This window comes from Acinonyx jubatus, chromosome F2 (assembly GCF_027475565.1).
Source record: "Acinonyx jubatus isolate Ajub_Pintada_27869175 chromosome F2, VMU_Ajub_asm_v1.0, whole genome shotgun sequence".
In the NCBI taxonomy this organism is placed as follows: domain Eukaryota; kingdom Metazoa; phylum Chordata; class Mammalia; order Carnivora; family Felidae; genus Acinonyx; species Acinonyx jubatus.
Genome location: NC_069394.1, coordinates 42,417,989 through 42,445,938, shown reverse-complemented (window position 1 = coordinate 42,445,938; position 27,950 = coordinate 42,417,989). Strand labels below are relative to the sequence as shown.

At 36.0% G+C, this 27,950-nt stretch overlaps 2 protein-coding genes across 10 annotated transcripts in view; one reads left to right on the top strand and one right to left on the bottom strand.

The window, feature by feature from the left end:
- The first annotated feature begins 323 nt into the window (after window positions 1-323).
- Window positions 324-27,695, top strand: CIBAR1 (CBY1 interacting BAR domain containing 1). Its single transcript, XM_027064243.2, has 9 exons — window positions 324-481; window positions 1,032-1,266; window positions 4,360-4,428; window positions 5,382-5,483; window positions 8,520-8,525; window positions 9,689-9,793; window positions 18,955-19,068; window positions 24,641-24,760; window positions 26,604-27,695. The coding sequence occupies exons 1-9, from the start codon at window positions 456-458 to the stop codon at window positions 26,688-26,690; spliced, it is 864 nt and encodes a 287-aa protein (XP_026920044.1). The 5' UTR covers window positions 324-455; the 3' UTR covers window positions 26,691-27,695.
- Window positions 9,469-27,950, bottom strand: part of RBM12B (RNA binding motif protein 12B) — a 29,210-nt gene continuing 10,728 nt past the window's right edge. For 7 of the 9 annotated variants that reach the window (XR_008292748.1, XR_008292751.1, XR_008292750.1 and 4 more), the window contains one exon: window positions 9,469-22,270. The gene's annotated coding sequence lies outside the window, so the exon portion shown is untranslated. The remainder of the gene's footprint in view (window positions 22,271-27,950) is intronic. The other 2 variants (XR_008292744.1, XR_008292746.1) reach the window with 2 other exon arrangements.

The window sequence follows — 27,950 nt, the reverse complement described above, 5'->3', positions numbered from 1 at the left end:
GCAGAAACTGGACCCCATTGGCCTTTCCTTTTACGTTTCCCCAGTTACTGGCTGATTGGCTTTTCGCTCCTTTGCCCACAGTCCCGGCTGGAGGGACCGGAGGCGGTTTGGCGAGCGCGGCTCTCGACGAAGATGAAAGGCCCAGCAGCGGGCACCGGCCTAGGCGCTGTGCCAACCGCACGCGGCGGGAGGGAACGCGCGGGCCGAGGGCGCGGGCGGGTCTCGGGGCGGGCGCCGGGGCCCCCCGGCTTTCCCTGGCCGCGCTCCCGCCGACTCAGGCCCCGAGCGCGGGGACGCGCCGCGTTGCCGTAGAAACGCCGGGGCCGGCGCGGCGGCGCGCGGGGCGGGTTCTCAGGCTCCGGGAGGCGGCGGCTCGCGCCCCGGCGCACGCTCGGGCGCCTCCGAGCCCTGGTCGTTGGGCCCAGCCCGGGGTCCCCGGCCGTGCGCAAGGCAAGATGTTGAGGCGCAGCTTGGAAAACCGGTAACAGCCCCGGGGCCTCGGCTGGCCAGGGCCCCTCCACACGCGAGGGCTCGGGTGGGGGAAGCGGAGCCTCTCTCTCCGGGGCCTCCGTGCCGAATCTCGACCCTGGGCCGGGGTCTGGCCCGTCCCCGCTGCGATCTGGGGCCTACTTCCCAGGGCTGCGGCGAGCCCCGGAGGCCGGGGGTGGATCTTGGGACCACGCTCCCCGGGCCCGGTATTGCCCGGGCGGTGCAGACGCCAGGGAGGCAGCCGGGCGCCCAGGCCGCGCCGCGCCGAGCGGCAGCCCTAGCAGCCGCCTCCCCGCGGCGGCGCGGCCAGGCCACAGCCTGGCCTCTCCGTGCGCCCGCACTGTCGGGGTGTTGAGGCCAGGCCCCGACATGGGGGCCTAGAGGAGGGGAACCCGCCTCGGGAGGTGGTGGGATCGTTGATGGTTTGCTCCTTCGAAGCCGCAAAACGCCCCGGGAATGTTTGCATATCAAATTAACGCGGAGATGAAGCCTTTTCATCTCTGATGAGAATGATTTGCGTTTTGTGTCATCTTTTTCTCCAGGGACGCTCAAACCAGACAACTGCAAGATGCTGTCACGAATGTGGAGAAGCATTTCGGAGAGCTGTGCCAAATCTTTGCTGCTTATGTGCGGAAAACTGCCAGACTGCGAGACAAAGCAGACCTACTGGTGAATGAAATCAACGTGTATGCCTCCACAGAGACCCCAAATTTAAAGCAGGGCCTGAAAAACTTTGCCGAGGAGTTTGCCAAACTTCAGGATTATCGACAAGCAGAGGTATGGAGTGAGGTCACAGCGTCATTGTTATGAATGAGCCCCGAAGTAGTGGATGAAGGAACCGTGAAGACTTCCACTTGTAATCCACCTAACTGCAGTGGCGACCACACACTTGATGATAAACGTACATTTCATGTAACATTGTGTGAGTCTGTTAAAGGGAAGCTTCCTGTGATTTGTGATTTTACCGTTTTCAAACTAAACTTTAGGGTGTTCTGAAGTCCTGAATTTCCCCACTTCATTTGGCCAAGGGGTGGCTCTTTACAGGGGGTAGTAAACATAGTACCCATGGGAAAGAAAAGGAGCATGACTTGTGTCTTGTGTGCACGTAAGTATATTTTAAAGTATGTCTGGAGATGGAAGATGTTGAGAGTGGTAATACGAGTGAATAAGTAATAATTGGACAAGAGATCTTTGCTGCTTCAGTGCTCTGCAAAGTGGACCGGTATTTCATTGATTAAAAAAAAAAAAAAAGCAGCAGTGATTTGCTGATTTATATAATAGATATAAACTAGTAGTGAGACTTTGTGGAGTGGCTTTGGTTTTTTTGCTTTTGCTTTTGCTTTGGAAAGGAGGGAAGAAGATGGTGTTGTAATTGTTTTCTTCATGAAAGTCCATTTTTACCTTTAAAACCTCAAAAGCACTTTCACTTACATTTATCTTCGGTTTCAAGATACAGGTTTACTGTCAGAAAATTGCCAAGTTAGGAGCCACATTGCTTCTCTTGGACTCTTCTCATCAGTGCTTTTGGTACTTTTTAAAAGCCTAATCCAATAATTTCAATTATCAAAAAAACTCACAAAAACAAAGATAACGATCTTTGAACCTACATTTGCGATCCAAACGGAAATTTGAGTAGTAATTAGATTTGGGGGTACTTTTTGGGAAAAGTTGAGTTCTTGTCATAGGATAGTCTTCTATAATAAACACCCAACTCTCAGTTAAACATAACTGGGGACTTGGTGTTCAAAAATTATTTATTTACACTCACTGATAACCCTGAATTCCCATGTTAAGACAGTAATTTCAGTGCCCCTTTCTAGAAAACCTCTATGCTGTTTATCAAATAGCAAAGTGAATTGATTTACATTTGTTGTCCTTTTTTATTTCCCCTGCTTCCCAAATGGTGGAGGTGCTAATGAACCATGAACAAAAGGTAGGCAACAAAAAGGAGAACAGAAAAAAGACTTAAGGTAATCCTTGCACTGCATAATCAGTGTATGGATTATTCAAAATGGTATAGACTAAACTATTCAGAGTATTCATGGTTTTGATTTTAGGATTCCTAATATTTACTCAATGAGAACTTGGTTTGTTTCATTTTCCTAAAATCTTTTAAAGTGAAGCATTCATATACATTTTGTTTATAGAAAAACCAATATGAAATGTAAAGTACTGACTATATAAACATACATCATCAAAAAAAAGCCTTCTTCCTGGGGTGCCTGGGTGGCTCAGTCAGTTTCAAGAGTTCTGACTCTTGATTTCGGCTCAGGTCATGATTTCACAGTTCGTGAGATCGAGCCCTGCATTGGACTCTGCGCTGACAGCACAGAGCATGCTTGGGATTGATTCTGTCTCCCTCTTTCTCTGTCCCTCCCCTCCTTATGTGCTCTCTCTCTCTCTCAAAATAAATAAATAAACATTTTTAAAAAAGGCTTCTTCCTCCTCCAAAAATAATGTTCATTTTGAACAATAATGTCATCTTGTATTACTTGTCCTGATAAAGAAAATGTTATTGTCCAGGAGTTATTTTTCTTACACTATACATATATATTTGCCTTTAAAGTTTTGGATTTTTTTAAATTTTATTTTGAGAGAGAGAGAAAGTGTGTGTGCATGTACAAGCACCGGGGGGGGGGGGGGGGGGGGGGGGCAGAGAGAGAGAGGGAAAGATAGAATCCCAAGCAGGCTCCTCACTTTCAGCGCAGAGCCTGACTTGGGGCTCAGTCTCATGAACCATGAGATCATGACCTGAGCAGGGATCAAGAGTTGGATGTTTAACCAACTAAGCCACCCAGGCACCCCTATATATGTCTTTATAAAACCTTTTTCAGTGCCTTCCACTAGCACTATTAATTAAAGAAAGTAATTACTCAAAATGAGATAAAAACTGTAATGTTTAAGAAAAACAGTTCAATTTTTTTTTTTTAATTTTAGGGAGATTGCAAGCAAGGGAGGCGGCAGAGGGGGGGAGAGAGAGACAGAGAGAGAGAGAGAGAGAATCCTAAGTAGGCTTCAGATGCTCAGCAATGAGCCTAACATGAGGCTAGATCCCATGATCCTGGGATCATGACCTGAGATGAAATCAAGAGTCAGCCGCTCAAAAAAAAAAAAAAGTCAGCTGCTCAACTGACTGAGCCACCCAGGTGCCCCAAGAAAAACAGTTTAATTCTAAATAAAAAATCAACCATGCAGTTTGACAGTTCAGCAACACTGAGACCATTTATCTTGTTCTTCAAGCTTTAGTAGTTTACAAAAGGCTTCCCAGAAAAGAATTGCAGCTAATGCAGTGGTCTGTAAGCTTTTTCTGCTTTTGAGGATTTGTGTCATTTAAAATTTTTCCAATATGCTGTAGCTTTCAGCTTCAATTTTCTTATCTGGAAAGTTGGACTATTACTTTGGAGATAATATATTTTCTTATCTGGAAAGTTGGACTATTACTTTTGGAGATAATATATGTAGAATATCCAACACTGTGCTAAACACACTGATAATGGTAGCAGTACTAAAATTTGAGAGGTCTTGAGACTTACCCAAAAGCAACTGTGAGGTAGAAAAGTAATAGATGATTGTGTGGCGGAGATAAGCTTCTTAGAAACCTGAGACACCTTCTTGCCATATTGTATACGAGGTACTTTTCTGCTTTTATTGTTCCTCTGCAACTTAATAGTTTTTATTGTATTTGAGTTTCGATTCTGAGTTTTATCAATTTCTGGTGATGCTTTTTTATAAAGATAAACTGTGACATCTTAAAACATTACTCTGTATAGTAATTATGTTTAGGTTAAATAGCACAGGTTTTATTTCCGAATTTAAATTTTGATATGTCTGTGTTTCTTTTCAGTTATATTTTATAATAATTTTCAATAGGTTGAAAGACTTGAAGCCAAAGTAGTTGAACCTTTGAAAGCTTATGGAACCATTGTAAAAATGAAACGAGTAAGTAAGTTCATTTTTTCCTACTATTTATTAGGTATTGTGGCAATGAGGATGAGATTTCCAACAATTGTCCTCTTAATAAAAAGTATAACGTAATAGTTACACAGTTCTTTTCACACATTTTATGAAGCATCATTTCTTAGAACTTTGAGAATAGTGAGATATTTTTAGTGAGTTTACTAAGTAAACTATAGCAACATAAAACATTATTATAGAAAGTTTAAAATATTTAATATTTATAGTCATGAAGAATATATGGACAGAACTTATTTTACTAAATGAATATAAGTTTATATTAAGTTTATATTTTTTTATTTTAAAGTAGGCAATAACAGGTAGACTAAAAGTGACTAAGACAAAGCTCTATTTTTTTATTGAGACATATTAGTTTCAGTGATTTAGTATCTGTGTACATTGTGAAATGATCACAAAAGTCTAGTTAACATCCATCATCATACGTAGTTAGAAATCTTTTTTTCTTGCGATGAGGCTTTTTAAGATGTACTCTTAAGCAACTTTAAAATACGCAATACAGGGTTAATAACTATAGTCTCCATACCGCATGTTACATCCCAAGTTCTGTTTTTTAAATCAACTTTGAGGTATAATTTACAGGCAGTAAAATTCTGTTTTAAGTGTTCATTGAGTTTTGACAAATGTGTATACACATGTAACTACTACCACAGTCAAAATTCTCTCTCTATATAACATTATATATAATGGTTATAGGTTCGTATTAAAATTGTCTTGCCTGTATCATTATTTTTAGAGGATATTAAAGAAATGCACACATACATAGGCACACTCACACACACTGATTCTGCAGTAGTAATAATTCCTGTGGTAATGATACCTGGACCAAACAAGGAGTGTTTTCCCATTCTTAAAACAGAGTGTGTATATATTACTTCTTAAATCAGAGATTTGTATTAATCATAAATGCCTCTTTTCAGGATGACCTCAAAGCAACATTAACAGCAAGGAATCGAGAAGCTAAACAGTTAACTCAGTTAGAAAGAACACGACAGCGAAACCCATCTGATCGACATGTTATTGTATCCTTTGACTTTTGATCTTTAAAAAAATGTTTTGTAAGGTATGCCGTACAAAAGTAAATATATATGGAAATTATGCATTTCTACTCTTAAATGTGCAGAAAATTTGAATATAAAGGTTGTAAAGAAACCTATGCATTTACAAGTTCTCATTATAGAAATCAACTGCCCTGCTTTTGAAAAGGAAGGAAAAGTCATTTTTCCCCAGTATAATCCCCTTCACCTTTAAAAACAACAACAGTGTGAAACCACAATTATGACTACCAGCCAAAGACCCTCAGGAGGTTCTAGAATACAGTTGAGGTCCTTAGCTGGACACAAAAGGATCTAGATAGGATTATCAACTGTGACAAGGATCTTCTGTTAAGAATGACTGTTACTTAAGGTAGAATGTACCTTGTTCATGACTAAATAAAAGGATAGAAAATAGTGCCTGGCTAATTGCCAACCATTGGAATAGGTGCAATTGTATAGAAAGTACTAATTTATCCCCCTGCCTCTTTTTCCCATTCCTTGTGTCTCCTTCCTGCTTCCTGAAGGTTTTTACTGCCCTAGCTCAGCCAATTAGGAGTGCCCCTATTGGGGGCATTTGAGGTTCCATAACACCTCCATCCCTGAGGGGAACCCCTGGAGCAATAATTTGGGGCTACACCAGTTGCGCGGTCCTCCTTCCTCTGGACCAAAGGTACATAAGCCCAACCTTGTAATACACAAAAATGGGCAGCCATAGGGCTGGGACAGAAACATCTAGTTGAGGATTAAGATTTACCAACTAGGTTATAGAGTCTGGATTTTAAGCAAGTCAGAAAAACCAGAGAATGGTGGAAAATTTATGACTGCCAACTAGGGACTAAGGCAGAGAGACCAGGTTATCCAGATTTTAAGAAGCGAGAGATCAAAATTTTGTTTTGTTTTGTTTTGTTTGGAGAATACATAAAGGCAGAAAAATGTCACATCTGGAATCCCGAGTAGTTGGTACGATTGAATCAGGGGTATTAGTGTGGAGATTCAACACAGACATGAACATTTCTAAGACAAAGATGTTTCTGACTTAGATGGTCTGTTGTAAACACTGCTGTGGAGGAGGCAGTCTTACACTGTAGATGAAACTGGTCGCTAGGTTCACATTGGGGGAAATAAATGCAACAATGGAATAGATTACTGCTATAGGTGAATTGATATGCTCACTGGAAAAGTGAGTGGATTTTGACAACCTAAGACTAGAAAATAAAGGACAATCTATATACAAATGTATTCAATATAAATATAAAAATATTCAATCATAGCATAATAGAATATTTACTAGGATGGACCCTTAAAATTCATCTGATAATTCAAAAGCAGCAAGCATGTTAAAGTTCAATATGTAAAAAACATGGAGTGGCTCTGATATAAGAGGATGGGATAAAGAAGAATCTCAGGGCTCTGTCTGCTTGCTCATCCTGCAAGGCCCTGGGTGGCTTTGGAAAAAGTTTCCTATGACACAGTTTGAAAAACACCAGTCTGGCTCACCATTTTATAAGCCATTTTGCACTAATGGCTAGTTTCATTAAATATACTGATACCTCTAACTCACAGAGTTGTGTCATAGTATTTTATTTTTTTATTTTATTTTTGTAATGTTTATGTTTGAGAGAGCATGAGCAGGGGGAGGAACAGAGAGAAAGGGGACAGAAGACCTGAAGCCTGCTCTGTGCTGACAGCAGTGAGGCCGACGGGGGGCTTGAACTCACAGGCTGTGAAATCATGACCTGAACTGAAGTCGGATGCTCAACTGACTGAGACACCCAGGCGCCCTCATAGTGTTTTAATAAAAAGCATTTCCTACTCAAATTGATACATTATAGGATTTTGAAGAATTTTCCGAAAAAACAAAGCAAAACAAAAACAAGAAATAGAAACCTATGTCTTTTTTATTAAAAATAGCTGTGTTAACTTTGTGTGAGTTGCTGTGCCTGAGTGAAAAGATCTGAGACTTTCAGAAATGAATATTAGTTGGTGGAGGGTGGGGGAAGATTAAAACACAGGTGTCCCAGCTGTAGCCTCTGCTTCCCCACTCTTTTCCTGGTTTAGCCAATTCCACCTACCTGTCCAAATCAAAAAAAAATTTTTTTAATTTGAAACTATCAGTAACTGGAGAGGGCAAAGACATAATCAGAAGGAAGTAGTCACAAGAATTGCATGAGTCGCATGTCATACTATTAAGAAATTAGTTTTCTTGAATATTCTCATTAGAAGGTAACATGCATCAAATAACTGTTAGAAATTTTTTCATACTAATCTACAAAGGAACTCTATTTTACTTTTGAATTTCCTGTGATACAGTTATATTTTTAAAAATTGCAAGCCCAGGGCACCTGGGTGGCTCGGTTGGTTAAGCCTCGGGCTCTTGATTTCAGCGGAGGGTCATGATCTTGCAGTTTGTGAGATTGAGCCCTGCATTGGGCTCACTGCTGTGAGCACAGAGCCTGCTTGGGATTCTCTCTCTGCCTCTCCTGCATATGTGTCTGCACTCTCTTTCAAAATAAATAAGTAAACTTAAAAAAAAACAGAAGTTTGTATGCTTTTAAAAAACTTTACTCCCTTATGGCAAATGTACACATACGTATAATGACTATATTTTTAAATTCTTAGCATCTTAAAATCATGTACTTGAATTATTCTAAATTCTTCTTTTTTTGTTTGTTTACTTATTTTTGAGAGAGAGAGAGAGAGACACTGCAAGTGGGGGAGGGGCAGAGAGAGAGAATCCCAAGCAGACTCTGCACTGTCAATGCAGAGCCTGGTGCAAGGCTCAAAGCCACAAACCTGTGAGGCCATGACCTGAGCTGAAATCAAGAGTCAGACACTTAACCGACTGAGCCACCCAGGTGCCCCATAAGTTATTCTAAATGTAAGAGTACATAATCAATATAAAATTATAATTAATGTATAATCTGATTGCAAGTTTATATAACTCAATGAGCATATAATTCTAATTTACTAAAAAAAATTGTTCTCTTTGAAATGTATTTTTTCCTTTATGAAAAATTTCAGTCACAGGTGGGTAATAAAGTGGTGTGTCGAGATGGATCCCTATAGTAAACTCTTTTACTTACTTCAATTTATACATTTTCTTGAAAAAGCAAGGGCTAAATGTCAAAATAGTACGTGTCACTAAACTTTGATGACAAATGCACATTTTTCCATGGATTATTAAATGATGATATGTGATACTTTTGAGTAAATATACTACTAGTACAGGAAACAAAACTGTATTAGAATTTAATCAAAAATTCAGCTATGTTTTTTAAAACCTCTACTGCTTAGTAATAAAATATTTTAAATATTTTTGGGCAACTACAGTTCTAAAGTAAGAAATGCTTTTTTAAGTGAAATACATGAGTAGATTAGAAATGTTCTGCACTTTACAGTACTGTAGCCACTAGCAATATATGGCTGTTGAGCTCTTGAAATGCAATTAAACCAAATGAGGAAGTAGTTTCTTAATCATTAAATCTTACAGTAGCCACATGTGGCTACTGGCCACCATATTGATTATACACTACAGATCTAGATTGTATGAGTACTTGTCATTACAGTATATGAAGTAAAACGTTAAAGTTGCCATCTAATTTATTACTTACTGGTATATATTTTTTGTAATAAGCATTAACTAAATGTTAACAGTGTAATATGATTAGCTTTTAAGAAGAATGTATAAATACACCCCATGCTGAAATAAAGATCTGTAGTGTACATTCTTCTATATCTGATTAGGATATTACAGGATTAGAAACATTTAATGCATTTGGAGAATTAGAAAATTTAAAATACTTAAGTCACAAGTCCATCCTTTTTTGGAAAATAAAGGGCTAAAGGGGAAAGAATGAGAAAAGAACAGAATGATAAATGGCACAGATGGTAAGACAAATGAAAGGAGTAGAAAATATAGAAAATGGTTTTACAGTAAACAGCCCAAGGGTGATATAGGGAAAAAAATGATTTTGAGGTCAGGAATCATGTCATTTAATAGATTTAAAGTTCTTTATTATGCACATGCTTATTATATAGATCATTTTATGTGGTAAAATATATTCTTGAACAGTTTACAGTATTAACGCCAAAAAGCCAATAGGGCAATTGTAACATTTAGAAATAGACTCAGTTGAATGGATTCTAACTTGAACTGTTTTATATCTTTGGTTGGGGAATACTTTTTGTAGGCAGAAACTGAATTGCAGAGAGCTACAATGGATGCTACCCGAACAACTCGTCATCTAGAGGAAACCATTGACAATTTCGAAAAGCAGAAAATAAAGGATATAAAGGTAATAAAGTAACTGTTAAAGTCTGCAACATGTTTTCTAATGTTATTTTTTGTTTATTTAAATGTATGAAAAATTTTAATGCTGATTTTTTTAGCCCATAGTCTATATGGAAAAGGTACTATAAATAAAAATATATCAGATGATATTTTCCTATTTCCTCAGATATTCAACTTATTCCATTTCTATTTAATCAAAGGAAACTAACATTTCTTAACGTTTTTGTGCATCCAGTGCTGTTACAGGCACTTTATATGAATTCTCTTTATAGCAACTTCATAAGAATGAGGTGGTGTTATCCATACATTATATAAAATTTAAGCAAAGATAGAAAGTAATTTACCCAAAGTATCATAGCCAAAAATCTGAAACTATAAACCAATTATGTATTTTAAAAATCTGTGCTTTCCATTATAATACACTCATTAAATGCTCTCTAGTAACTAGATATTATCACATAAAAAAATAGCAAGAGTAGCCAACCACATAAATTTGCATCCACCATGATACAGTGTCATAAGAATTGCCTTATCTTATTGCAACATACCAGTAGATATGACATCTTTCAGATCATAGACTTCAGAAGTCTTCAGTGACTTTTTCGTATGCATTTGGAAAGATTTGGAGGATTGCTTATGACCATATTATGTCCTTTAAAACAAGTAATCTAGGATGTGTTTTGGCTTGCTGCAAATTTTCTGAGAAAAAGGCTTTAAAGAAAAATACTTTTGTCATTTTACAACTACTAACAAAGAAAACATCTTGCTTTCAAAAGTTACGTTCTTATCAGTAAAATTATCTGCCATTTAATTATATCATTCCTCTTTACAGTCCACGAAACAACATTCATTTGTACCTTTTTCTCCCCGTTACAGTTTTAAAGGATTTCAGAACTTTGATTTTTTCTGATAACCATGCTCAAAAGTCTCTGGTTTGGTCCTGAAGACCAAAACCCTTTTTTAAAGCCTCTCAATTCACTTTGCACTCTGCTTTGTAATGGTAGATTACTGCTCATGAAGACCATCTCATTTAATAGAGGAGACGAACTCCATTTACTGAGGTGGGAGAGTGTGGGCAGGATATAACATTTTACAGTCACTGACATCATCTCATAAATTGAGGGAGAAAGGAAAGAAGATTATTAAAATAAATAGCTTTAACCTGAACAATGAGAATGAAGACTGGTGAGGTATGCTTGATTCCATTGCCACTTAAGGGCTTCTTCAGTGATGGCAGTCTGATTCCTCTCTCCCGCTGATCCTCATGCCTGCAAAATTTCCTTGTACACATGGCAATCTGTGTCTCTGATCTTTGGGCTCACTTCAGGGGCAGACTACCTCTACATGTGTTTTTAATTCCCTGAGTGACCACCAGTTACAGAACAGGCAGAGACAGTGAATGCAGAATTCCCAACTGCAATTCCAAGTACCTGGGATTTTCTGAAGCATTTTGACATAGAAAGAGACTGCACAGTGGAGGGTGCACAGAGAAGGGCTTCCAAGCTTTCTCTTTACCTACTTACTGTATCATGCCCTTGGAAGGCTCTTGGTGGTCACAAAAGTGTTAGACAGGAAGAAACCTACTTTTTAGAAAATTGAGATATAATTCATACACCACACAATTTACCCACTTAAAATGTACAACTCAGTAGTTTTTAATGTGTTGTGATATATGTAATCATCACCACTCAATTTTAGAACATTGTTATCACCTCAAAGTAAGACCTAGTACTTCACTGCTCCTCCCACCCCACCCCACCCCACCCCAGCCCTAAGCAACCATCACTTACTTATCTCACGTCTCTATGGATTTGGCTACTCTGGACAGTTCATGTGACTGGAATCATGACATGGTTTTTATAACTGGCTTCTTTCACTTAGCGTAATGTTTTCATTATTAACTATACTTATATACATATATGTGTATTAGCTATATACATGCTCTCATGTCATAACATGTATCCTATGGGTATAATCCATTCCTTTTTATGGCCAAATATTCTATTATATGAGTATTGCCACATTTTGTTTATCGGTTCATCCATTAACGGACACTTGGGTGGTTTCTACCTTTTGGCTATTGTGATTAACGATACATTCATATACAAGTTTTTGTATGGACATAAATTGTCATTTTTATTAGGTATACATCTAATTGAATTGCTGCATCATATGGTATAACCTTATCTGTAATCATCTGAGAAACTTCCAGACTGTTTTCCGAAGGGGCTTCAAGATTAGGTTCAAATTTTTTTGCATCCTCACCAATACTTGCTGTTCATCAGACTTTTTCATCACAACCATCCGAGTGGGTGTGAAATGGTTGGTCATTGTGGTTTTGAGTTGCATTTCCCTGCTAATGCTTATTGGCCATTGGTACGTCTTCCTTGAAGAAATGTCTATTCAGACCCTTTGCCCATATTTTCATTGTGTTGTCTTTTTATTATTGAGTGGTAAAAGTTCTTTATCTATTCTGGATACAAGTCCCTTTTCAGATCTATGGTTTGCAATTATTTTTTTCTCTCATCCTTAGGGTTCTTTTCACTATCTTCATGGTGTTCCTTGAAGCAGAAAAGTTTTTATGCTTGAAGTCAGTATATTTGTTTCTTTTGTTGCTTGTGTTTTTAGTGTCATATCTAACAATCCATTGCCGAATCTGAGATCATGAAGATTTATCCCTGTTTTCTTCTAACAGTTGTATAGTTTTCATAGTTCTTTTAAGTCTTTGATCCATTTGAATTAATTTTGATGTATGGTGTGAGCTGAAGGTTAAACTTCCATCTTTTTGCATGTGACTGTCCAGTTGCCCAAGCACCATTTGTTGAAGAAGCTATTCTTTTCCATTGAATAGCCTTGGAACCCTTGGTAAAAATCAGTTGACATGGTTTTGTTTCTGAACTTTGCCTTTCATTGATCTATAGGTCTGTCCTATGCCAGTACCACACTACATTGATTAGCATTGCTTTATAATGAATTTTAAAATCAGGGTGTATAAGTTCTTCTACTTTCTTCTTTTCAAAGATTGTTTTGGCTATTCTAGATCTGTTGTAATTCTGTATGAATTTTAGAATCAGCTTCTCAGTTTCTATAAAGAAGTCAGGTGGGATTCTGGTAGGAATTGCATCAATAAATCAATTTGGGGAGTATTGCCATCTTACAATTAATTTTTTCAGGCCATAAACATAGGGATATTTTTCCATTTATTTAAGTATTCCTTAGTTTATTTTAACCATTTTATAGTGTTCAGAGGATACATTTTTGTGTTTCTTTTCTCAAACTTTTTCCTAAGTATTTTATAATCCTTCATGCTATTGTAAATGGAATTGTTTACTTAATTACATTTTTGGATTATTCATTGCAAATGCACACAAATATAATCAGTTTTTGCAGACTGATCCTGTATTCTGCAACCTTACAGAATTCATTTATTAGTGCTGATAGTTTAGTAGATTCCTTAAGATTTTCTACGTACAAGATATATATCATCTGTGACAACCTACACTTTAAATACAGACCCCCCCACGATCTACCAAACTTCCAGAAATGAGTTCCAGAGGTCAAAATTAAACTCTGTTAGGGTTCTGAATCTCCATTTTATACATCTTTCCTCATCACTATCAAATTGTTTCTTTTCCAAGTCAGGCCTCATTTGAGATCTTTTATGATAAAGAGGGATGCACAAATCCCAGAAGTTTCAAACACGAGTCAAAAAGAGTGACACTACTGCCCCCCTATGTTGATTTTAGCATGTCTTACATTTCTGTTTATGATAGAAATTCTTGGAAAAGTAAAAATCGTTGCTGCCACTCATAATTTTGGGAGAAACAAACCTAGAACATTCTTATTCTTACCTTTTATCAGGCTACTGGTTCAGATGGGGGCAGAACTTCTGGCTCCTCTAACCTCTCTGGGGGCAGAAATGAGTGAGCACTGCTGATTACTGTACAACTAACTGTGTGGGAGGTAGGTTTAACTGACAAGTCCATCTGAATTTTGGTAGCAGCAAAAGTAGCACAATTAATTAATCAGCAAGGTAGCACAATTTTTAGATAAAGACTTCACAGGAACCTTGCAAAAAATTGGCTTGAGAAAAGTTGGTATGGAACTTGAGTACAGAATGTGGATGAAAAATCACAATCCCATTTGTTTCCCATATAATAGGAAAAATCATCAGTTACATGGTGAATGTCAAGGGAATTTCAGGCCTACAGAAAGGATCTTAAACAGGGGGTCACTCCTGGAACAGAGAGGAACAGGAATTCAGTATGTGGCAAAGTAGCTGACATGAACAAGAAACATCTTCTAAATTTAATTTTAATAGCTTTATTTTTCTTATAACTAAATATAAAATAACCATAAATTTTCTGCATGAAACTATTAAGAAAGTATAATAATCCTACTACTGAGAAATAATAAATTAGCATTTTGGTTTATGTCGTTACAACTTTTTTCTATGTACATATACACAAGAGATAGGATAATAAATATTTCTTAGGCATTGACTATGTCACATATTCTATGCATTTTATGTGGAAACACTCACTTACTCCTCACAACATCTTTATGAGGGAGGTAATATCATTACCCCTATACAGTTATATTTAAGTGGACCACACTATATGTAGCATCTCTTTTTAAAATTTAATATATCACAGACATTTGCTAAGAAACAGATCCTTTTGGTATCCTCACATTTTTTGCTATGGATATATATTACTTTATCTAACCAGCCCTTATTGGTGATATCAACATTATTTTTGCAGGTATAGATCTCATTGCATCATTAAACATTCGGCTTTTTGCTGATCCAGTTGTTCTTTTGGGATAAATTACCAAAGTGGTATTTCTGATTCAAAGAGCATACACCCTTTAAATTTTGATACCTCCTGTCCACAAAGCTTTAAACTCCTGCCCACAAAGTTTTAACTGGTTTACATTTCTATAAAACCTGCATGAGCAACCCAGTATACCAATGATGAGTAGTAGTCTTTTTAATAATTAGTCTGATAGGTGAAAAAAATCGGTGTAATCTTAATTTGCACTTACTACTATTAAGACAATATTTTTTCATATATTTAATAATACATTTATTTCTTCTTTAGTAAATTACCCACACTTGTCCTCAGCCTGTATTTTTATTGTGTTGGCAGTTTGCTTATTAATTTGTAAAAAAATCCTTATATTGAGAGAATTAACCTTTTATAGTGAAGAGAAATGTTGCAAATGTATTTTCCCATTTTGTTGTTTATGGTGTGTTTGTGCCATAAAGTTTTATGTTTGTTGCCAGATCTGTTGGTCTCTTTTTTGGTTTCATACTTGGTGTCATGTTTGAAAGGTTGTTTTCATCCTCAAGATTGTAAATACTTGCTTATATTTTCTTGTAGTATTTGTAAGTTTTAAAAATATTTTAAATATTTAAACATTTTATCTGGCAGTTGTGTTTTGCATATGGTATGAGGTAGATATCTAGCTTTATTCTTTTCAAGTAGGTAAAAGTTCTCCTGGCATCACTTATTGAATAGCCTCTACTCTGGAGTCATTATTTCCCCTTTATTTGCCAAAATGTTATTAGTCAGACCTTTCATGACTTTTTTGTTAAAAGTGTTGCTTGCTAATTAAACCAGGTAGAGGCTTTAATATTAACATAAGGAACATTTTCTAACTTAGCAAGTTTACTTCTTGAGTGATAAAAATAGCTAACTTGTGTTGAGCACTTACTCTAAGTCAGTCACCATACTATACCTTTTCTTGGATTCTCTCATTTAATCCTTCACCCCCAAACTTATGAGTTTGATACTGTTCTTATCCCCCATTGTACAGATGAGGAAAATTAAGGAAAAGTACAGATAAACTGCTTATATTATATAACTGTTATGTTCGGTCATGATTGGAACCCACATTTATCTTAATCCAGAGCCCATAATCTTAACTCCTATATACTATCCTGCTTTACAGAATACTTGTCAATAGAGAATTTCAGATTAGCTCCCCCATCTCCTACCAGTAAAAATTAAGTACATGCCCAAATTGCCCTCTAGTCATACAAAATAAAATTGAAAAGGGGAAAAAAAAATAACTCATTAATGCGTCTGTCCCTGATGATACTCACCCACTGCAGATAAGATTACATGAGATCACTGAAAGTTAGGCTAAATTTATTTGGGGAAAATTATTTCTAAGTATGATTGGGTCCTAAAAAGTTCCACCACCCTTATGGTGATTCACTGAAACTATTTAATTTCAAAAACATGCTTTTTATGTTCTTCTTATACTAGGTGTCACCTAACTTTTCTGTTCCTTGCTATTATTCTCCTTCCTTCTGCCTATCTTCAGATGTTTTGTGAAATTCTAACTAGAAAAAAAAAGTATAATTAATTGGCAGTATTCCCTCCTCGCTATACTCAGGGATATAACTCTCTATGATAATCTTTAGGCTTCATAACTCTTAGGTCAAAAATTCCAAGTCTGGGATACTAGATTACCAGTACTTCTGATTTCCCATTATGGTTTTTGACAGAAAAATAAACAGTATAAAAAATCAGTAGGGCCAGTCTCGTCTTATTTAGGTGTTACGATATAGGTTTTGTCAAGAAATAAAAATTCAAACCATAAAGGATTAAACCAAAGTATCACAAAACCTGAGAGTGATTCCCTCCCCCCCACCTTCCACATAGTAAATAATAGCCATTTATAGATTAAAGAGAATTTGTAAAGTACTTATCATTAATTGAAACTAAATTGAGACTGGAAAGTGGTAACAGACTCAAAGTTGATCAGTGTTTTTTAAAATGAGAATGCAGTAGATTCTCTTATCAGAGGACATGAATAAACAAAAATAATGTAGCTTTCTTCAGTGACAGACGTATCTACATATTTTTCAGGGCTCACTTATGAGCTAAGGGTAATGTAAATCCTATAAAATGCTAGGATTAAAAAATTGTTAGTTCAGAGAGGACACATTCAGAGATTCTGACCATCAGAAATTTAATAACTATATTCAAATACTTGAAAAATGTTTTAAATTATTTTGAAATGTTTGCATATTCCACAAAGTTACCACAGTGGAATAGATTTGAATTAAGCCTAATCTACTGATTTAGGTGTAATAAGGTTGTAAGTATTTGGATTTCACTAGTTATGAAATAGCATGACAGTCTATTATAAAGATTTAGAATGTCCACTTATAGAAATATTTAAAAATACGAGTAATACCTAACTCACTTGACTGATTAAGCTTAATTCCCTTATTTGAGGCTACTTTATTTCTCAAGTACTTTTATAGCATAAAGCAAATACCTTATCTTCTCTCTCCACATAATAGATCCACGTAAGTAAACAGATGATTTATAAATACCCAAAAAAGAAAACTAAAAAAGAGAGTGCACTGTGTAACATTGTAAAATGTTGATTCTGTACTGTACTTAGCTGAAACATTAAATCTAAATAAATGAAAACAAATTTCTGTAACAGCCTTGAATAAAAAGAAAGTCAAGCTATGTCTATATTTTTTACATAGTTCTTTATTTAGTAAATGTAGAAAATCTCTAAATTTAAGATTCAAAAGGAAAGTTGTAAACCTCTGCTTGATTATTCCCATTGCCTAAAATGAGATGCAGACCAAGAACCAAGTAGGAATCTTAAGTGTTTTGGCATATCATTGACTTCTGGTTCTGCTGTTTTCCCTCTTGGAGTTTTCACACTCCTAAGGGCACTTGACTCCTTTCTAGCTAGACTGCTATCTTAGGAAGACGGACAACTAAGTGAATAAGTGCCAGTCTTAATCAAAAGCGACTTCATTCTCGGGTATCTAGAGATTCTTGGTCATAATACTGCTTATTAGTCAGTTGCCATTCCAGTATACCAGAACCCTCTGTGACCTATATGAAGTGACAGTAAGGGTCACTGTTAGTCATACTTGTGTCTTGTCCCAGAGCCCAGTCTTTTTAGGCCAGAAGGGATACTTTCAACTACTAATCTGTTTCCATCGAGTAGTAATCAGAAGCCTATCAGTACTCCCTTAAATATTCTTAAGGAAGAAAGAATGGACATGAAGGAGAAAAAAAAAATCACAGGACACTAAGGGATACCTATAACACTGTCTTCCAAAGTGCAGGGCCACTCCTATTTGATGACTAACACAGGAGAGCAGCAACAAAGAGAAATGGGTATTTGACTCTTGTCTGTTGTAGCCCATCTCTTTTCTCTTGCCCCTTAAGGACAATGCTTTGGTACTTTCTACCTTATTCTTATTCTGTCCACTCCTCTCTCTATATTAATGCTCTGATTTTTTTATTTTGATAGGAGACAAAATAATTAACAAAAAGATAAGATCCTATTTTATTGAAAACTTTTCTGGTTTGTATCCTTTCCTTACCTACCGATTATTTCACCCCTGCTTAAATCAACATGCACATCTCCATTCATTCTCTTAGCTCATTATCTTCCTTGTTGTAAGCTGTCATCATGCTCCATAGAGTTTACATGCATAGTTTATTTGTGAAGGAAATGATGGATTCCAGCAAGAAGAGCACAGTACAGTAAGCAAGAGCTATAACCTTTGAAGAATCAGACCCAAGTCACAACATTCTAGCTATGAGCAACAGGAGGCAAGTCACGTATTCGTAAACTGGAAAAGCTCCACACAAATGCATGGTGCTATATCAGTAGTAGCAATATAATTACCAAGTAAGTCCTTTGTGGCTAGAGAATACAAGTAACACATAGAAATATGATGAGATAGAATTCCTGTCTAAAAAGACATACTATTGTTTCAACATCAGTTGGAGTTACTAAAATATCAGGTTTAGAACTGACCTGCTTTATCTAATATTTAGAGACATATGGTAACAGAGTACATATGGTATACATTTTAGTCAGATCTTTTTTTTATCACAAATATCAATTACAAGGTATACAAAGAACTGACTTATTAAAAAATAGGAAATTAAATGGTGGGATAAGAAATATTTTATATAATTTCAACGTTGTGCTACAGTCTTTTCAACTATTTTTATTCCCATTATCTTTTATACTTGATGTGCCCTGTGGAAAAAGAGATACCTCTGTATTTCATAAGATGCAAAAACAATAATAAGGAATGAATTTACTAAATTCACAAATTCATATGATTGTTTAAATTCAAATCTTTGTGGTTTTTTTTTTTAGACTATATTTTCAGAATTTATCACTATTGAAATGTTATTTCATGGCAAAGCTTTAGAGGTCTATACTGCTGCCTACCAAAACATACAAAAGATTGATGAAGAAGAAGATTTGGAGGTAGGACTATATCTATCTAAGTTAAGTTCTTCTCTTAAGATGGAAATATTTAAAAGAAAGCATTAATCTGTATGGGTAAAAATATCTTAAGTTTGAATACTACAATGGCTCGTGTTACTGTGTGCAGTCCCAAATAGCTCAACTTTTATGTTTTTCTCATTATGTATTTTTAACTTAACAAATTCACCATGGTAAAGTTCCAAGAATTAATTTATTAACAGCTAGTTAATAAGCCATTACGTGAAATACTGTATCATTTTGACTGGTGATGTAAGTCACTTAAGTGTGCTAACCATCACATTGATTAGTGCTAGCTAACATTTGATTGCTTATGCTGTGCAGAATACCCAAAGCTTCACATGCATTTTCTCATTCACTGCTCAGAATCCTATGAAGTAGGTGCTGTGGTTATTCGCATCTTATAACTACAGAAACAGGTTTAGAGACTTTAAGTAACTTAACTTGACCACACCCACTTAGCTAGTAAACAGCAGAATCAGGATTCTCACCAGTTTTGTGTGATTTAATCAGTATGCTATGAAATAAGTGTAGGTTTATAATAAGGCTTGCTTTGTACTGATAGTTAGATGCAAATGCAAGTAGCCAACTAATGTTAGAGCATCTAAATATCACAGCCTGGCTTCAACAAGCACATCTGAAGAGTAACTGTCCAACCCTCTTACCTTTTAAAGGGAGGAATAAAGGCACAAAAGTATTTTTGCTGAAATAGATAAAATATTACACAGAGACTTTGTCCATATTATCTCTATAGTAGAAGTGAAAAAGACCAAATAATCTCAAGATATAACCAGAATTCTCTATTAATGAGTGATAGAATTTGGGAGTATCTGCCAGTTGACAGTTTTGAAGATACCCCCAGTTATTTATTCATTAACTAACTATCCATAAAGAGTTCACCTGGGCCACCTTTTCCCACTACTCCACTGGTTCCAGGAAATCTAATTCATAAAATCAGATAACAGTTTGACTAAAATGAAGAAGGATACATGTTTTAATATGTGTACATATGTTTTCCAATGTCAAAATCTCCTCTTAGTTTTATATCAGTTATGCACACATGATATTTCTATTTATTGTCTATCAATAGATGGCTTCCTAAGTTTCCCTTCCTTCCAAGTACTATAGCTAAGGTTTCTTAATTTTCACTCCTTTCATGTCCTATCTTTTAAAAAACAGATCAAGCTTTTATCTGTCATTTGTAAAATAATAAAATAGCAAATGTTTATATATAGCGATTACTTTGGACAGCTACTGATCTATGCATTTTAATTATATTTTAATCCTCCCATCAACTTTGACAAAAGTATTTATTGTCCTCCTTTCTATGGAAGAGGAAACTGAGGCAGAAGTAGATTAAGAAACTTCCCAAAGGGTCCCATAACTAATAATGCTGGAAGCCAAACCCAAAAGTCCTGACTACAGACACTGTTTTTATCCTCTCTATACTGTGATTAGTGTGGTTCTTGATGAGTGTGATAGGCACCATTCCCTACAAGAAAAACACTGTACTGAGTGGTAGGTTCAAAACTGATCCCTTACTTTTCCTAGAAGACTGGAGTCCTGTTTAGAAGTTATCTTCATTCTCCTTTTTCTAATGCCTCTGACATGCCATTTGTTAACTCTTACTAAAGTTCCTTCAATCTCTTTGAACCCCAAGATTTTCTTTCTCATTCCAGAGGTCCTAGCTAGTTTATTCTGTCACACCACTTCCCTTACCAGTATTCTTAATCAGTTAGCTAAATAGCTCGTGGGAGGAGAGATTCATAAAACACCCAGGATCTCAGAGCTGTGTGGTAGATACGTTTTTGAGTATCAACGTTCCTACTTTCTAATGGTGTAATATTGAGCAAGTTTTTCATTCTTCAGCTTCCTTATCTCTCAAATGGAGATCTAGTATTTACCTCATAAAATGTTCATTCAACAACTGTTTATTGAGCACCTGTTATATGCCAGGCATCACTCTGAAGATTTAGTATTATAAGTTAGAAAAGGTCTGAGTTGTCAAAGCAAAGATTTAAAAATCTACCATAGAGTTCAGACATTTAAAAAATATACAGGCATACCTCAGAGATATTATAGCATTCCAGACCTGTGCAACAAAAGGAACATCACAATAAAGCAAGTCAAATGAATTTTTAGGTTTGCCAGTGCACATAAAAGTTATGTTTACGCTATACTGTAGTCTACTTTTTTAAGTCTTTTATTTTAATCCCAGCACAGTTAACATACAGTGGTATATACTATAGTCCGTTAAGTGTGCAACAGCATTAGATCCAAAAAGCAAAAAGGTGTACATAAAGAAAATATATTATTGCTAAAAAAATGCTAACCATCACCCGAGCTTCCAGTGAGTCATAATCACTGATCACAGGTCACCTTAAGACAGGTAATAATAATGAAAAAGTTTAAAATATTGTTAATAATTACCAAAATGTGACACAGAGACATGAAGTGAGCAAATGCTGTTGGAAAAATGGCACTGACAGACTTGCTTGAAGCAGCATTGCCACAAAACCCTTAAGTTGTAAAAGAGTCTCTGTGAAGCACAATGAAGTGCAATAAAATGAAGTATGCCTGTACTGTGTAACTGTTTAAGTTTTATAATGTGACCAGTCCTGTAAAGAAAAAATATAGTGTGCTGTGAGGATTCTAAATAGTCTAGCGAATCAAAGAATGATTTCTTAATTAGAAGTCTGAGGGACGCATAGGATGCCTGGCAACACCTGTAGGGCAAAGGACACAGATACACAGAGGTCCTGAGGCGTAACGAACTATAGGCAGAAGCCGTTAGTGTTCTGCCACACAGCAATTGTGGAGAGAAGGAAGCAGACTAGGGAGAGTTGTGGGACCAGGGAAAGTAAAATTCTATGAAACTGGTACCAAGAAGAAAAAGAACCTTTTACATACAGGATTTCTTCGGAACAAGTAGAGAAAATATGTAGACAGGGACAGAGAAATAACTTGCTATTCTTCTTAAATACTTCATGCTTTACAAGGACTGCTGAGACTTATTCTGGCAACAGCTAATTTTTTTTGTGGTTAGGCTTCTAGTTATATCACAAACCATCTTACCTTATTTGTTCTTCACATAAAAAAGCATTGTCAGGCTCATTTTCCCCTTCAAAAGATCACCTCTGTGCAGTCACTTCAGAGCATCTTGAGACTCACTCCTAGAAGAGATCTTGGACCATATTGGGAAATGCATTATTGCCAATAAACATTCCTGTAAACCTGTTGTTTTGCATTAAGAGATTAATTTTAACACGTAGCTGGTTTAGACTTTTATCTCATGGGTGTATACTGTCTTCCATTTCCCACTTTTAACTTCATCTTTTCTAGAACAGTTAAAAAAGGAAGGTTGTTCTAACAAAAATACATCCCTTCCAAATACCATTTGATTAATGGTTCTTATACCAGGATACGTGTTCCTTATATCCGTTTCTTATATCATACCAGGATATGTTTTCCTTAACTGGCATGAAAACATAATTGGATCCTCAGTAACATGTTAAATAACCTAATTAGCATGACTGAATTGTCCTAAAACATGTCTCACCTCTTGAGTTTAAGTTTCACCTCTTCGCTCCTTTTGTGTCTTGTACTTCTCTAAGGTTTAAAGAAATGCATAGAGAAATCCCTTAGTTTTGAGTTTCTTTTCCCCAAAACACGTCGTTAACATTCCTTTATGTTACAATCTTAAGCTGGGAGGAGTTGCAAAGATAAAACGGGGCTCCTTGCACTAGTGTTGGAGATAGATGCATAATTACGGAACAATGAAATGATAGCTGTATTGAGGTATAAACAGTAAGCGCTACTGACTAGAGAATAGGAGAAAGCAGAAGATGGCATTTGACTTGGCTCTTGATGAGTGTGCTGGAATTCTAGGCTGAGGAATCAGCATTGCAAAGGCAGAGTATAACATATTCTGCATATAGGTAAATAGGCTAGAGGTGAAGAGTGATGAGTAGGTTTGAGTAATGTTAAGCCTTGGGTGTCAGTATTTGGACTCTAGGTAGGGAGGAGCCACAAAGTGTTTTAATAATCATACTTTGGTCTTCAGTAAGATAATTCTAAGTAAACTACAAAGAAAGATGTGCAGAGTCAATAAATTAAAATAGAAGTGCCTCAGATGAGAAATTTAGGGAGAATGCCTAGGATTATAGTTTGGTCTACTCAATGTATCGTAACATCTATCATTGTAAAGGTGAATATAGAACTACGCTGTCTAACACAGTAGCCCCTAGGCATATGTGGCTAAAGTTAAAAATTCAGTTCCTCATTCACATGAACCACATTTCAAGGGGTAGTAGCCACATGTAGCCTATTTAGACAGCAAGCATTTCAATCATCTCAGAGTTCTACTAGATGGTTGGTCTAGAACAGAAGTAGTTAGGCATGTTAAGTATGGCTATCAGAAGAGAGCCTATAGAAAATTGGTTGAAAGGTAGCCATTAAACACTATATAGATAAGATCTTCAGAGAAAAGGGTAAAAAAAAAAAAAGTGGCCTAAGGGAAATCCTTTAAAAATATTTAAGGTATAAGCAGTAAAAAAAGAGATGTGAAGAAATAGGGCAGCTAGCACATGAAAAGAGTTTAGAGATGGCATACCTGGAAAAGAAGTTTCATAACAAGGCCAGGGAGGATCAAAGATGACTTTGGTGGTTTGGGGCAAAAGCAATTTCAGTGGAAAGTGAAAGCCCACTTGTAGTTTTTTTGACAAATGGAGATGAAGGAGAATATTTGAGAAGTTAAGGAGTAAAGTTATATCTTGAATTAAAAAAAAAAAATTGATCTTGAGCTTATTTGCTGAGGGGAAGGAACCTGTGGAGAAAGAAGGCTTTTCTTTTTTGAAGTCTTAGATATAGGAAATATGCACCTTGGAAAGACTCAGATGACATTAAATAAAAGGGGTGGGGTAAAGAGTTGAGGAAAAAGGGAGTGAGGTTGAAGAAATTCACATCTGACAACATTACCTACCAGTTTATATATTAGAGAAATGGGGGAAGACAAAAAATATAGATAGGCTTAAGAGAGTGGTATTTGGAACTGTTGCCTTAAGGATAAAAAAACTGACAAAAGGTGTTTCAGAGTCTAGTGAGATTATAATCCATAAATCACAGTGGCTCCAACTTACTCTAAAATGATGTACTGTCAGACTACTGGGATGAAGTTAAATTGATAAGAGTTGAGACAGGGAGAAGACAAAGAATCAAAGGTATGACTTGCAGCCTCTCTCCTTGGGAGCATCCACTTTGAGGGAAGGAACTCCTCAGCAAAAGCTCTCAAGTGATGGTTTCAGAACCCATCAGCATCTTAACCTGGTTCAAATAAACTTTATAGCTTTCATCTTTAAAACTTTATTTTTTGTAGTGGTTTTTTTTTTTTTTTTTTAATTTACAATAATAGAAATTTGTTCCTGGGAGGTGAAGGTGAGCAGGTGGATGTGGTTGCTTTAAAAAAAAAAATCTTAACTAAGAAGAACTTAACATGGCTTCCTAGATTCCCATCGTTTGGTATTTATTTTATAATGTTGCTTTATCATTGCAACAGGTTTTCCGAAATTCTCTGTATCCACCAGATTATTCATCCCGTTTAGATATCGTAAGAGCAAATTCAAAGTCCCCTCTTCAAAGATCACTGTCAGCTAAGTGTGTATCTGGAACAGGTCAGGTAAGCTAAAAACCGTAATTTAAAGGAATATGAGCAGCTGCCTTTGGTATTGTTCAATACGTTTTTAGTTTCCCTTATGTCCTAACTTCATATAACTTACCCTCTTACAGAAGATGATTGGAAGATTGCATTAAGTGCAGCTCTGTTCTTATTTTGTATACTGTAGTACATAATACTCTCTACAGAACACTTGAGAGCAGAGGTGGAAAGGACAGGAGAATGCTAATCTAGATTTGTTTTCAGATGTAATATGAAGAGCATAGATTCTGAAGTCAAACTGCTTATGGTTTAAATACCACTATCATGACTCAGTGAAAATTATACCTAAAAAAAGTCTTTTTGCTGAACATGATCTTAGATCTGGAAGCACGTATCTTTAGGTAAAAAGTCCATTTTCTCATTTCTTCAATATCCAGAAAGCCTGAGTTACTAGATGTCTACAACTGGGAGGGGTGTACAGCCTTTTTCTTTTAAGAGGCCATACAGAAAATGGGCCCAAGGTGTATGTCCCAAATAAGGGCAGCCATAAATAATACATTAACAATTCTTTATGGCAGTGTTATAATAAAACTTTATTTACAAAAACAGGAGGCAAAATGGAGTATAGCTTGCCAACTTCTGATCCAGAGATCAATACTTTTTTTCATATCTAGCCTTCAGAATTTAAAATTGAGCAAAATAGGGGCACTTGGGTGGCTCAGTCAGTTAAGCATCCAACTTCAGCTCAGGTCATGATCTCAGTTTGTGAGTTCAAGTCCCACATCGGGCTCGCTGCTGTCAGCACAGAGCCTACTTCAGACGCTCTGTCTCCCTCTCTGTCCTTCCCCACCCCCTTTGATCTCTCTCAAAAAAATTAATAAATAAGATTAAGCAACATATTTTCAAAATACAACTTGTAGGTAAATGTGACCCAATGACTTCTATTTTCATTTGGTTCTCTTCTAAGCATTTATTTACTGCTTTATATGTATACGTCTCTCTCCCCCAAACAACTCACATTTTTATTATTTATCAGCATAAAGTGCCTTGCATGTAAATTCCATATTACCTAGTATTATAGTACAAAGTTTGTTTCTATTGAGAGCTAATAATGTTACCAAAATTGGCTAACATCTGTGTCGTACTTTAGAATTACATTATCCTAGGTTTCTTGACCTCCACACCATTGACTTTGAGTCAGATAATTTGGCAAGGGAACAGGGAGTACTGTCCTGTGCATTCTAAAGATGTTCAGCATCACTAGCCTCTACCCACAAGATGCCAGTAACACACACAAACACAAACCCCCAGATGTAACAACATTGTCTCCAGACATTGCCAAATGGGCCTCAGAAAGGTCTGAAGCAAGATGACTTCCCAAGTGGCAATGGTCAGGACTTAAAAGCAAGTAGTGAATTCAGACTCACTCCATTTAAATCACAGTATTAAATTTTAATATTTCAGCTGCCTAGTTGAAATAGTCTTGGCATATTATTTGCTGATTCTCATATTCAAATGCCCATTTTTGTGACCTAAGAATTACTTAACAAAATATTTTCGATATCCATAGTATACTGAGTATGTACTTTTCTCTGAAGTATTTAGTTATTCAAATACTAGTACCGAACTGGAATTGGTTAATTTCATATTTTTGTTCAAAAACAATCTGATATATGAATGAAAAAGCTCTGTAACTGTTTTCAACCTTAAAATATAAGAATTCATAGGGAATTTTCATTACTAAAAAATTATTATCTTCCTGAAACATATGTTCTATGTGACCTTCTCTATAAGGGCATATTAAAAAGATACCAAGTATGTAAAAATATTTTAATATTTTTTAAAATGTGTTAACTTTTAACAGGTGTCTACCTGTCGACTAAGAAAGGATCAACAAGCAGATGATGATGAAGAGGATGAAGACTTAGATGTTACAGAAGAAGAAAATTAATTTTCTTAAGAAAACTTCATATTTCAGTTTTCATCTTGAATGACTTGGCGTCCAGAATTACTACACTGTAAAACTTTATACTGGCTTCATACTCGTTAAACCTCAAAATGAAATCCTCCTGAAAATAAAATCTAAGGAAATTTATGCTGACCAAAAATGAAGGTTTTAAAAAATATTACACACCAGTCATTTCAACATCCTATCTAGCAGTATGTGATTTTTGTATAGGTTCCATTAAAAAAAAAAAATTATGCATTTCAAATGCATTCCGTATTAATGCACTATACCTAGTTGAAGTTGCAATAGAAATAGATGACAAAACACAAGAGATCTAACAATTCCACTTGCTTTCTTTGCTTTCATTGCCAAAAAAAGGGTCTTTACTCATTCTGATTAAATACAAATTCTATTCCATAAAGCCTTAATCAAAAGGACAAAGGTTTTTTTCCTTTACTTTTTTTTCACTTTTACTACAACCTGAAGTTTCATTATTTGATACATAATTTACTTTTCAATAAGTGTCATTACTTTTTATTAAATGTAATGGGACACTAGGATATCAGTGTCTTAAAACTACATAATATGCAGAAATTTTAGATTCAAAGAGAAAGCCACGTTCAGCCTGATTCTGGTTTTAAAATGAAAATGCTGTCATACTGAAGCATTATACATGGTACTATAGCTTTTAGAAAGCTGTAATTTGGTGGAGTGTTGCCTAAGAAATATCATGGAAAATGATAATCATTTAAAAGTCTATAAAAATTTTACCAAACCACCATCTAATTAATGAAAGAGTATACAGTTACTTTTATTCCTGAAAATAATCAATTTAATCAGAGCCTTTCAGTATGTCCAATACTTCTGTTTCTTTGGATGGGGATTGTACTTTTGTTATTTCATGGATACCAGTCAGGCATATAAAAATTTTGAAATTTATAAAATCATTTGGGATAACCACAAAAGGCAACTATTCACAACAAAAATAAAGACTTTCTAGAAAGCTTTTTTGACTTTGTTATTCATGGTTCTGTTAACAAAACATTGCTTCCTGAGAATAGCCCTAAATGATAAAATTACTTCAGTACAAAATATTCAAAATGTTCTAAAACCCTAAATAAATTAAGACACTAAAGGTATCATTACATTGCATTTTATTTTCTCAATATTTAAATGTGGTGTTATAGTTGGGAGGAAAAACCAGGGTTATAGTATTTCTCTTGTTTACTATAGCAGCTCACTTCTCTTAGCATTAGTTGCCTA